The sequence below is a fragment of the Sitophilus oryzae genome, unplaced genomic scaffold, assembly GCF_002938485.1.
Source record: "Sitophilus oryzae breed Bouriz unplaced genomic scaffold, Soryzae_2.0 scaffold_1062_pilon_pilon, whole genome shotgun sequence".
In the NCBI taxonomy this organism is placed as follows: domain Eukaryota; kingdom Metazoa; phylum Arthropoda; class Insecta; order Coleoptera; family Curculionidae; genus Sitophilus; species Sitophilus oryzae.
In genome coordinates, this window is record NW_022145685.1 from 2,351,495 (window position 1) to 2,364,021 (window position 12,527).

At 30.0% G+C, this 12,527-nt stretch overlaps 1 protein-coding gene across 1 annotated transcript in view; it reads left to right on the forward strand.

The window, feature by feature from the left end:
- The window catches only part of LOC115878505 (transient receptor potential cation channel subfamily A member 1-like), a 127,886-nt gene continuing 115,359 nt past the window's right edge, over positions 1 to 12,527 (forward strand). The window contains 3 exon segments of the mRNA XM_030895041.1: positions 1 to 139; positions 6,505 to 6,933; positions 9,902 to 10,075. Of these exon segments, the coding sequence (XP_030750901.1) occupies positions 6,559 to 6,933; positions 9,902 to 10,075 (549 nt within the window). The 5' untranslated portion in view covers positions 1 to 139; positions 6,505 to 6,558.

A 12,527-nucleotide genomic window follows, 5' to 3' on the forward strand; every position in this document is an offset into this window, starting at 1 on the left:
GTCGGACTGTGGAAATGATGGAATAATAGAGTTGTGAAAAGAGTGGATTAAATATCAATAGGTTAGTTTACGCTTTATTTAATGGTTTATTTAATTAATGACAGTCTGTTGTTTTTATTAAAGGATTTGTCATTACTGGGTAAGTACGTTAAATTTTCCCTCTGTTTAGAAATGAATATATTTTTTTAATTATTGTTTAATTAGTTTAATATTTAACACCATTTTTATCGTAAAGAATTTCTTATGTATTTTTTTAGAATTTTTAGAACTGAGGTTCGAGATACATACGAAATTATCCTAAAAAAATTCTAATTTATATTTTTAGTATTTTAACATTAACAATTATATTACTTTGGATTATTATTAGATGGCTAGTATATAACAACGTATTATTTTTGTTTTTGTTATCAAATATTAAAAATATTAAGAAAAACATGACAAAATATAAAATCTGTTTAAATTAAGTATTATTTTATTTAATTATATCTACCGGTTTGTCGTACTTAATAGCGATTTGCCTTGAATTATTATTAATTGCCTAATTATTACCTATAATATGATGCGTATTTTTATTTCAGAAGCTATATGTTTGAAATTACGCACTATAAAGAAACTTTCATCACTTTCATTATACAAAAGTTTGGAATAAACATTTTATATTATTTTTTGATCCTGTTAAAAGAATACTAATTCTTATAAATTGCTAAACTATAACTTATAATTTCTGAATTATTATACTTAAATTTGTATTTTTCCGTTTGTACTAGAAATTGCATTATTTGACACAATGTTAATAAATTGTGGATTATTATAGTTATTCTGGAATTTACTAATGTATTTGTGAGGACTAAAAGAATGATTTCTCTTAATTTGAGAGTGACATTACAAAAACGATAAACACTATTTCATAGATGTATTGATGAGGTCTAGGGTTTCCAGTTTTCGGGATTGGGATCTCGTCTTGAAATCCCGAAATCCCGGGATCCCGAAATTGACATCAGAATGAGAAATTTAATATAAAGAAATACTTAATAAAAATGTAGCTACATCTGTGAAAAAGAAAATGAGAAAAGAGATTTATCAAAATATACAAAAGAAAGTAACATTCATATTTGGTACCTCCAAAATATCCTATATGGGTATTTCGCCACTGCAAGAAAATCTACAAAATAAAATAGTTATTTTTTGTAAACACTTCTGGCATTAATCCTAACGGAAACTACTTGTTTAAGAGTGTTTTTTTGTCTTGTTTTATAGGATTTAGGTTTACAGATATACAAATTTGCCTAACGAACAAAAAAATGCTTAACGTTTCGGAAAGTTTATCTCTTTCCGTCGTTGGAAGCAAAAAAAAATACAAAAAATAAAGAAAAAAAAACAATTTAAAATATTTAAATTCAACTATTCGAGAACGCTTTAGTTTTTTAAAACAGATACGTCTACAAAAACCATTGACGTTCTGTTAAAAAATAACTTTTTGTTCGTTAGGCAAATTTGTATATCTGTAAACCTAACTTCTGACAAGTAGTTTCCGTTAGGATTAACGCCCCCCAGAAGTGTTTACAAAAAATAACTTAAAGTGTATAAAGTCGAATCATTTTAGATTGGGTATTTAAATTTTATACAGGGTTGTTCACCACATAGGACACGGAGTATTGTAGCTAAACGATGAGATTTTTACAAATTGTAAGTTTGGGGTTCGTTGAAGGACTATTAGAGCTACAATTTAAAAATATTTGATCAGTTATTGTGTTGCAATAATAAAAATAATACTACCTTATACAGAGTGTCTAAAAATTTATTTTAAATAATTATTAGCTTCAAACGGCAATAACTTCTTTAATTTAAATGGAATGCCCTATATATTTTAGGAGAATCAGATGCACAATTAAATTGTCTATCAAATTGTATTATACCATTTTTTACCTATCCCTTCAAGTTTTCGTAGAAAATGCATTTTCTTATAATTTAGACCTCATTTATCAATATATCCATGGAATATTGACATTTTAGATTGTTTTTAAAGCAACAAATGTACAAAATGTACAGACTAGTAATATTATAGTTTTTAGCGAAACGATAATATTACTAGCCCATTTGTATGCAATTATATCGACAATATTAGTGTCTGTACTCTTTAAAAATTTGGTACATCTTTAAAAATAATCTAAAATGTCAATAGTCCATGGGTATATTGATAAATAAGTTCTAAATTACAAGAAAATGCATTTTCTACGGAAACTTAAAGAGATAGGTAAAAAATGGTATAATATAATTTGATAAACAATTAAATTGTGCATCTGATTCTCGTAAAATATACAGGGTGTTCCATTTAAATTAAACAAGTTATTGCCGTTTGAAACTAATAATTATTTAAAATAAATTTTTAGACACTCTGTATAAGGTAGTATTATTTTTATTATTGCAACACAATAACTGATCAGTAAATAAACTTCAGTAAATATTTAGTATTAAAAACTTTGATGCCCTGGGAGAAATGAAGCCTTAAAATTTTTACTGCAATTTCACAAAATTGAAAATATTTCAAAAACGGTAAGGTTTAAGTATAATAAACCTTAATCAAATTTACCTTTATTTTAATCGTAGAAACTAAAAATGTAATAATATACAGGGTGTTCCATTTAAAAAAATACAACTTTGATATTTTTTACTTATTTGGGACACTCTGTATCTTGTAAAATTATTTTTAAATTGTACCTCTAATAGTCCTTCATCGAACCCATAACTTACAATTTGTAAAATTCTCATCGTTTAGCTACAATACTCCGTGTCGTATGTGGTGAACAACCCTGTATATAGGATTTCGGAGATAAATATAGGGATCCCGGTTTGGAAACACTAATGAGGGCCAAAAAAAGGGCGCTTTTAATGCTAAAATTGTTAATAATAATTGTCACGCTTTTTTTTCAAAAACGAATACCTATCTGTACACAGGTAATTGACAAAATGGTTTTCAAATCTCTTACTTCGTTAAACCATTCAACAGGGTGATTCAAACATTCGCCAAAGTAATATTTTCTTTTTTTTCTCGTATAATAGTCAAATGGGGGTGATAGTAAGTTATCAGAAAGGAAGCCAGAAATGCAATAATATACAAGGTGTTCCAGTTAAAAGTTTACATAACCCCCAAGAAAATTCGAAATGAGGGTAAAAAGTCAAATAGTTTAGCTACAAATTGGTTAAATATCACCAAAATAAGCCTACTAGATGAAATTATACTGAATTTTTCTTTAAATATAGAATATAACATTATTGTGCCATAAGATGAAAAAAAAATAGCGTCAAAAACGGCTGGGGAATGACAATCGATAATAATTTTGGCGAGGTCCAGCCCTAGACGTAATTTACTTGAACTGTACTCTTCTTAATTTTTTAATGGCGCTTACAGCCAGTAGTCCTTAAAAAGGTTGTAATTTATTTTTATATCGAGTAAAAATGATTTTTAAATGACATGGTTTAAAATTCGAGAAAAAATATATTTTTTTGGAAACAGATTTGTGGATCTGGTTAATATTTGATAAATTTTATGTCAATTCTTAGCAAATGACGTCTAGAGATTGACCTCGCCAAAATATCATTCATGCACCAGCCGTCTTTGACGCCTTTTTTTCGATTGGTATTTTACGATGATCTTATGAAATTGTGTGAAATTTAAAGCTCTACTATATTAAAATGTGCTATTTAATTTGAACAAACTATTTGTTAATTGTGTATTAAGAGCAAACCTAATATTAATACAATTTATCTTCAAAAATTAACGTCTGATATCATTATTGTTTGCCATCAAATAGATCCTAATACCAGGCATGTCGTTTTGTTACAAAATATTGCGAAACCAATCACTAAGTAAAACAAAACAACAGTACCAGTTAATTGGTTAATTGATTTTAGGCATCGACAACTTCAGGAAGATAAAAATAAAAAAAAAACATCTAATAAAAATATATTCCCCAGTTGAATTAACTAAAGTGCTTCCATCATTCCGGTTTTCTCTGTTGCATGACACACTTAAATTAAAAAATTATCCGGGATAGTATTGACTAGAACCTAAATTAAATTCTGTACTTATTAATTTTTAAACACGTACGGCTATTCATAGTGTTATTAGTAGACAAACAACCATTATAAAATGTAGCTGACTGGACACTGAATCTCGAAATTAATAGTAATCAAATAAATCATTAAGAGATATACAATATGATCGAAAATAAAACGGCGTCGGCGATAGCTATGAAATGAAGAACGCTCTCATTTTATATGTAAGATTATATAGGGAAATGTTATCGATCGTTATATCCAAGCGAACTGGACGTCGTTTTTTTCGAACATACGGTATTTCTACATAGTTACTATACGTAAAATCAGTATCTTATATTAGTATTATTATTTAGTATCAATAGGTTTTTAACAAATAGAAGAAATATGTACTTTTACCGGGGCGTCTCAAAAGTGGCTCACCTCTATAACTTTGTTGTTTTTTCAGATAAAGAAAACGAGATTCGGTATGTTAGTATATGACATAAATTAGAATTGATTGACGTATTCAACAGTTTTTGGTTACTTCCTGTTTCACCGGAAATGACTAGAAACTGACACTCTGAATAAAATAACATATCATATGTCAACTTTTAACATTTTTGCTTAAAAAAATCGTATTTTAAATTTTAGTCTAGAGTGCCACGGCCATGTTAAAAACAGCAATTTTTAATCAAGGAGCCTTGGGAAAATAGGTTTGATCGTCTAATGTTTTTCGTGTTTTGTCCTGGCCGGTTAAAAGATGCCCAAATCGTAATTTAATCATATCTCATTTTTTTCTAACGGAACAAGGGTGTCTCATTACCATATTTGGGAAAAACATTTTCTAAGGAATAATTTGGTACCAGACACTTGGTATTTCGAGTCAAATTGTCGTTATGAACCGCATGTTACAATTTCAAGTAAACCATATGCGAAAATGTCAAAAGTTGACATATGAGATGTCATTCTCTCAAGAGTGTCATTTTCTATTGAAAAAAGTAAAAAATACCGAGGGTATCATTTAAAAATCAAAAGTTGCAGTCATTTACTGTAATTATTTCATTTTGGGTGAAACAGGAAGTGACCAAAAACAGTTGAATACGTCAACTAATCCTAATGTATGTCATATACTAACATACCAAATCTCGTTTTTTTATCTGAAAAAATAAAAAAGTTATAGGGGGTGAGCCACTTTTGAGACGCACTAGGTATATGCTAAAAAACTGAATGCACGAATTAAATTATTATACTTTACTGACCGGATCGAAAAACGGACAATTTAAAAATTTTCATATATTTTAAAGTTCAATATATTTTGCTAATTGGGACGATTTTTGTAATTTTCTGTAGCTGAATTATTTGAGTTTTTTGTAAGTAATCTGTAGCTGAATTATTTGAGTTTTTTGCTTCTTAGTCTCTTTTTAAATTAAAGATTACAGTTCTTATATATCTATTATCCGAGGCAAATTAAAATGATGATGTTTTGGAGGAAGTTTGAAACATTCTGTGACATTGTTTAACAAAGTAAGAAAAATAACAACCACATTATCGTCAAGATGCATCTTTGCTCGATAGTTTGTTTTTCGTTTCATTTCAATAGCCCCCTATACACCAACATATTTAATCTGTGGATTTGGTCTGCGGACTTGATCTGTCAAGTACCAAGACTATCTATTTTGGATGGCCCAATCTGGCCTGACGATAGTTTACTGATTAAATCTTCTCATTTGGGACAAAACTACATGTTTTATAGCAGTTTTTATGAAGATAATTGTTTATTATGAATATAGATTGCCGTATATTCGCTTAGAAAGCAAGAGCGTTACAAGTCCGCGAACTTTATCCTTTGATCGTATCTTAGACCAATATAATCTGACAAATCAAGTCTGCGGATTTGGCCCGTACAAACGGTCTGCCATACAAACGTAAAATTTTTATCCGCGGATTTGGTGCTAATCGAATCTAATCAACGTACGCATGAAGTAGTGTATATTGTTTTTGAAAAGTCATTAACAATCCTAGTTTAGCTATCCTCAGTTTACCGTTGTTAGTTACTGTTAACGTACTTAGTTAATTGGTTTAATGAAGATAGAGATCAACCTCTGAACTGGAATCCATTTCTGCTAGAGTAACTACCAACATACAATAATAACATGACTTTTCAATGACGGTGATATTACAAAATCAGTAAACAGTATTTCATTGGTTTGTTGATTAGGACCAAAAGCAAAAGCTTTTACTTTTAATGCTAAAATTGCGTCTTCTTGAAAAGCGAACATCTCCAATAAAAATAAAGCTATTTACAAGAGACAAAATACTGCAGTTGATAAAATTATTTTTAAATTACTTATTTTATTAAACGAATCCACAGGATGTGGACAAAATATATTCTACCAGAAGTCATAAAGTTCAAGAATAATTTGAGTAAAATGTTCCAATATAATTTGCATATATCTTTTATTTCAGATTACTTTGTTAACACAATTCAACTAAATTTACATAACAATTTAACCAACAACAATGCCTAATTTAGTATACATATTAAACTTGCTCAGAAACTGGAGACTTCAAGACGACATACCTCTCAGTATAACTTCTGAGACCCACCCTGCCACTCCCGTGATAGCAGTTCTACCTGCCGAAATAACGGGACCGCCTGAGAAGAAAGCTATTCTGCTATTTAATGATGCAAATACAAATAATGTTAATAATATGACCAAAAAAGTAAATAAAAAAGATGATGTACTTGAAGTAAAGGAGGAAATTTTGAATAATATCAAGAAATCGAATAAAGAGACAATGGTTAATATGAAGAATGCCCTGAATGATGCAAAAAATGAGAGTAGTAATGGTCTTGAAAGTATTGAAATAGTTCCCAAAAGAAAATCTTTTGCGGTGAGTAGGATTTTTTATTTCTGAATAAGCTTGTAAAAATGCAGATGCATGTATAATGTTTAGGAGGGGGTTAATCACCGCGACCTTACAGATCTATTGTGTGTTCACCTTTCTTGAGTTATAACGGGTAACTCATCATACAGTCTCAGGGCTTTGACAAAAGCTAGTATCTGAGACGGCTCCACAGAGGTCAGCTCTCCATCTTCGACATCAGCCGTACCAAAATTTGTGGTACGAACAGTTGAAGAATAGTCGTCTCGGCGCACTGATAAGGCGCACTGATAAGGTGTTCCTGTGTTTCCCCATTTTCCCCATAGAATCTGCATTCGCCGTTGTTTCTCAGCTTCAATCTACTGAGGTGTTCGTTGAGGGGACAGTGTCTTGTTAGAAACCTCGTGACAATCCAAAGATTGTTCTTACTTAAATCAAGGAAAATCTTTTATTCTTCTAAGGCGTAAGTTCTGAGGAACTTTTTCGAGTATCTTAGACCATTGGAGGATGTCCATTCCAGGTTACGGATGGAGTCCTCCAGGTTCTTCAGTTCTGATTTAAGTTGGCTTCCGCTTTTTAAGCTAGTTTCCGCCTATGTAGATGCATAGATTACCATGTGGTTATCTTGTCGCTAGTTTTTGACTAGCCACGCTTTACCTGCCACGTCTGTTCTCGTACGAAAACAAAATTATCAGGTTAAATGAAATAAACTTATACAGGGTGAGCCTTATATAAGTGCAAATATTTTTAGGGGAAATATATTTTAATGCCAGGAACACATCTTTGAGGTATAGTTAAAAACATAATATCTCCATAATATGGCAACATGGTAGATTAAATCTACAAGAAAGAAAACTCTTGAAAAAAGGTTCTCAAAATTTTAGCAAAAAATGTATTTTTTTTATTTTTGTAAAGTAAAATATCTCGGTTATTTTTTGAAAAATGGTAAAGAGAAAATATGTTTCTTTTATCGAGATCTGCCGGCCCTGAAAATATTTGTTATTTATTTGAGACTCACCCTGTATAATAGGGTGCTTCTTCTTCTTCTTCTTTACGTGCCGTCTCTTTCGTGGAGGTTGGCGATCACATTGACAAAATTTTCACGATTCTCGGCTTTCCTTATGAGTTCTTCAAAAGTTAGGTCAGTCCAGTTTCTGATGTTTCTCAACCAAGATAGTTTCTTCCTGCCGAGACCTCTCTTTCTTTCAATCTTACCCTTAACTATCAATTGTAAGACGTGGTATTTTTCATTTCTCAATACTCGTATATGCCCTAAGTATGATGTTTTTCTTATTTTTATTATATTGAGCAATTCTCTTTCTCTGCCTATTCTGTTGTAGACTTCGGTATTTGTGATATGGGCTGTCCATGGAATTTTAAGCATTCTTCGATAATATTAGGGTAACATAATAGGGTGCACCAAAAAAAAATATTTTTTCCTTTTTCGTTACCACGAAATAATGGACAAAAACATAAAATAAGTTACTTTATGTTTTTCATCCATTATTTCGTGATAAGATATGATATTTTATGTTATTTCGAGATAAAATCTAAAAAATTGTAGAAATAATAGTAAAAAGTTATCATATACGATTTGAAGTTGAAATTTAACCTTCAGTAACTTTCAAACGAGTCGATTAAATGAAAGACCTTTTTTGAAGAACGTTCAATTTCCTACAAGAATATATATATTGATTTTTACAAAACACTGATTTGTCAGAACGCAATAAATTTCCAAAGAAAAAAAATGTTTCCCCGTATTATTTAAATGAAAAATAAAAAATCACGTTGAGGCACCTCTTAATATTAATATTAAAAGCTCAAACTTTGCCAGAACTTTTTTTTCATCATCCTGAACGGTATTTTCACGGTAACGAAAAAGAAAAAAAAATATTTTATTTAGTGCACCCTACAGTATAATAATACTCTTTTAAACTAGGTTAATTTATGTTAAAAAGTTAAATAATGCATATTTTACCTTATTAATGAATATAAGTATAGAGTATATTATATTTTTAGACACAAAGTAAATATTAAAAGCAAATAAAATACAAAAATAATATACTGGATATCACATTAAAAAACATAAGTTTGGGTCATTATTTTTAAATTGACAGCTTCCAGCGAAATTCTAGTTACACCACTGAATTCTACGAGAAAAGCTCTATGGGAATCGATTTTCATCTTTTCTATATAAGATATCCAAAATAGGGTTGCCAACCGTCCTCTATTCCAGAGGACAGTCCTCTTTTTGATTTCACTGTCCTCTTTTCTCGCACGTATTGAAAAAGTCCTCTTTTTTACAAACCAAACTCAAAATCTAAAAAATATTCGTCTATCGCTACAATGCTTTAAAAAATTGTTAATCTGTCTCTTTAACTACTGCCACTCGTTTGTACAGAAAATAAAATGAAGATATGCTTATGTATAAGAAATGTTTGTGGAAGCGATAAACATAATAAACATATTTAACTATTTGATGTTGACTTACTGTTAGCTTATGTTTTGAAAAGAAAAGTTTTGTGGAAAGTGGTTTTTGAGTATAAATATTTTTAAAAAAGTAAGAAAGACCATCAATCGCATACCGTTCACATAGCTTTTTTGTAAATTCTAGCCATTTTGAAGGAGGTTTCAACAAAATTATTCGTCTGTGCCTCTTTTTTACCCTCCCGTCCTCTATTTTTTATTTTGAAAGTTGGCAATCCTAATCCAAAATATGGAGGAGGTTTCAAATTCCTCTGTATTTCAGGAACTAAAAGAATTAGAACAAATATGTGTGTAGCATTTTTAGTTTCATAAAAAAGTAGCTAAGAAATATGAAAACCTCATCTTTGTAACTCTCTCTCATAAACGAGAAACCCCGTAAAACACACGAAAATGAAACACCCTGTACATTTTTATCTGTCTTTTTTAATTCATATTTATTTGTACCCTATCTTAATAAGTTTCATTACTTTTTGGCATGCTTTTTTTGTAGACCTGGGTGATTAATACGTTCCATACATTAACGAGCGCTCCCGGTACAAAACGCGAATTGGAGAACATGCTGCCATCTGACGTGGAAAAGGGAAACAACAAGCCAGCAGAGGGAGGAGGTGGCTGTTCGGAAACCGTGTGTTCGATCGCGTCCAGTCCTTACAGGATCCTGAGGGTAAGTTTATTGATTAAATAAATATAGAAAACTGTAAAATATTCCTGTTAACGGATCGATATTGTCTTTGAAAAAAGAGAAATCTATTTAAATGAGTGTCTTTTTTCGATATTTTTATTATTTTTTTTCAAATATGAATCTAAATATTTATAAATTGAGTAAATATTTGTTCAGTAAGGGTTGATAAAATTTCGACGTAGTACAATATGATCGAACAAAGAACGGTTATTCATTTCTAAGCTAACTGGACGCCGTTTTTTTTCGATCATAGGTACGGTATATCTCTGGTTGTGGGGCAGTGAAGCCACACTAAATTTTAGTGGGTTAACTTAGGGCCTACCAAAAACATATTTGTATGATTAAAAATAATTTGAATAATAATTTACTTTCCGATTTTTCTTTTAATTTTTTCATTTGTGTCACCAATGTAACTTTTTTAAAATCAAATATTTATTTTGATTTTTTATAATTGTCATATTTAATCGAAAAATTTTAAATATTGCCAATCAAAGTGACTGTGAAATTACAGTGTTTTACATATTTTTATGATTTTCAATCTACCTAAATAAAAAAAATAAAAATATATAAATTGTTGTATTCTGATAGCGGTTATGATTTTTTTACAATATTTAAAATGTTGCATTAAAATGGGGCAACTGTCATAAAAAAAAATAGAAACAACATTAATTTATTATTTTAAAAAAAAGTTACGTTGATGCACTCGCAAAATTGAAAAACATCTGAAATTTTAAATTGTTTTTAATAATAATAAAATGTTTCTGGTAATCTTTAAGCTACCTCCTCACTAAAATTTGGTGCAGGTCCCATATCCAGAACCAGAGATATTTATAGTACATCGCATTTGTACTAGCCGCCGCTTATGCACATGACAAATAATTTAAAATTTTCTTTCCATTGGCTTCTGAAAACGTCCCATTGCTGCCAAAAGTCACTAATCACTAACTTACTTTTTATTACTTCCGAGAAAAACGCGTCTAAAGATGAATTGCATTGCATAAAAATGTTATAGTTAGTAACTATTCGGTATTAAAATACAACATAAATAGCCAGAAATCGTAGTTAATGACTTTTTCAATCGATTCTCCGCTTCAAAATACACAGTTAGTGATTGAATTTTCAGGTTCGGAAAAATGTTAGTTAGTGACTTTTGGCAGCAATAGGATGAAAATATCTAGCCGGCCGACACGTTATGGCTCATTTGGCTACTGATAATATCAACGCTTTGTTACGCCAAGCTTTTCACTATCAAATAATTTTTGTTTGCGACAATATGTGTATCAAAATTTACTTTTGTATATGCTGATTATATTTTATCTTTTTTGCCTGATATACATCAGCTATTTCATGAAAATTATCATTTGTTGTTGTAATCAAAGTTGTACAATAATAGTTTTGAACAACTTTTAGTGTTTGTGTATTAATGCTTAACGAGGTAAACCGAAATGTTTAAAATATCTGTATATGAAGTTGTTCGTTTTTACTAAGATTTATGTTATCTAATGTTGTTTGGAAAATTAGGCCATACTAACATCTATAGTTACCCTTAGCAATTCACTTATCTTTGCTTGGATTAGAAAAAAAAGGTTTCATTTCATTTTTTTATTTTTTATATTATTATAATTAGCCATTACTTGTTTGATATTTTGTTTACATTACTAATAATTAGTTTGCTACCTCTTTATAGTTTTACTTCCACTACATACATAATAGTACCGTATGATCGACAAAAAAACGGCGTCAGCGATGGCTATGAAATGAAGATCGCTGTCACTTGATATGTAAAATTATATGGGGAATGTCAATGATCGTCATTTCCAAGCCAACTGGATACCATTTTTTTTCGATCATACGGTATTAAGCAGTTAGAAATAGCAGAAATAAAACACACAAAGATTGTATTGTATTGTTAAAGTCCATTTCCATCTTAGAGTTTGTGGACCTGAACTCGATCTTTGTTTAAAACAGTTGTTAAAATTAAAATATTTCTCAACCTGCTAAAACAAACAGCATATTATTGACCTAAATATTTAGTCATATCTTCATAGAGACAAAAAAAATTGTTTATTATTAGGTAATTGCATAAGAACTATTAGGCTTAAAGAACGCCATTCGTGATATCAAACGATTAAATAAAGATCCCCGAGGACAGTTTTTCTGTTAGGATAATTCTCTTGTTTAATTAGGAGATTTAATTTGTTTTCGTCCTTGAACCTCAATCTTTTTAACCTTTGTTCGAATAATTCAGAAAATATACACAATCAATAATTGTTCTGAAAATTAACATATTTTTACTTTTCTACTAGGTTCATCAAGTGATATTCAAACTATTTAGTTTCAGCGTATATTCTTTGGTTTCAGCTTATTTTGTGCTTCGTCTAAGTCCCAGTTTAGATTAGAAGGTCTCTTGTATCTATTTGCGCCACTTGAATAC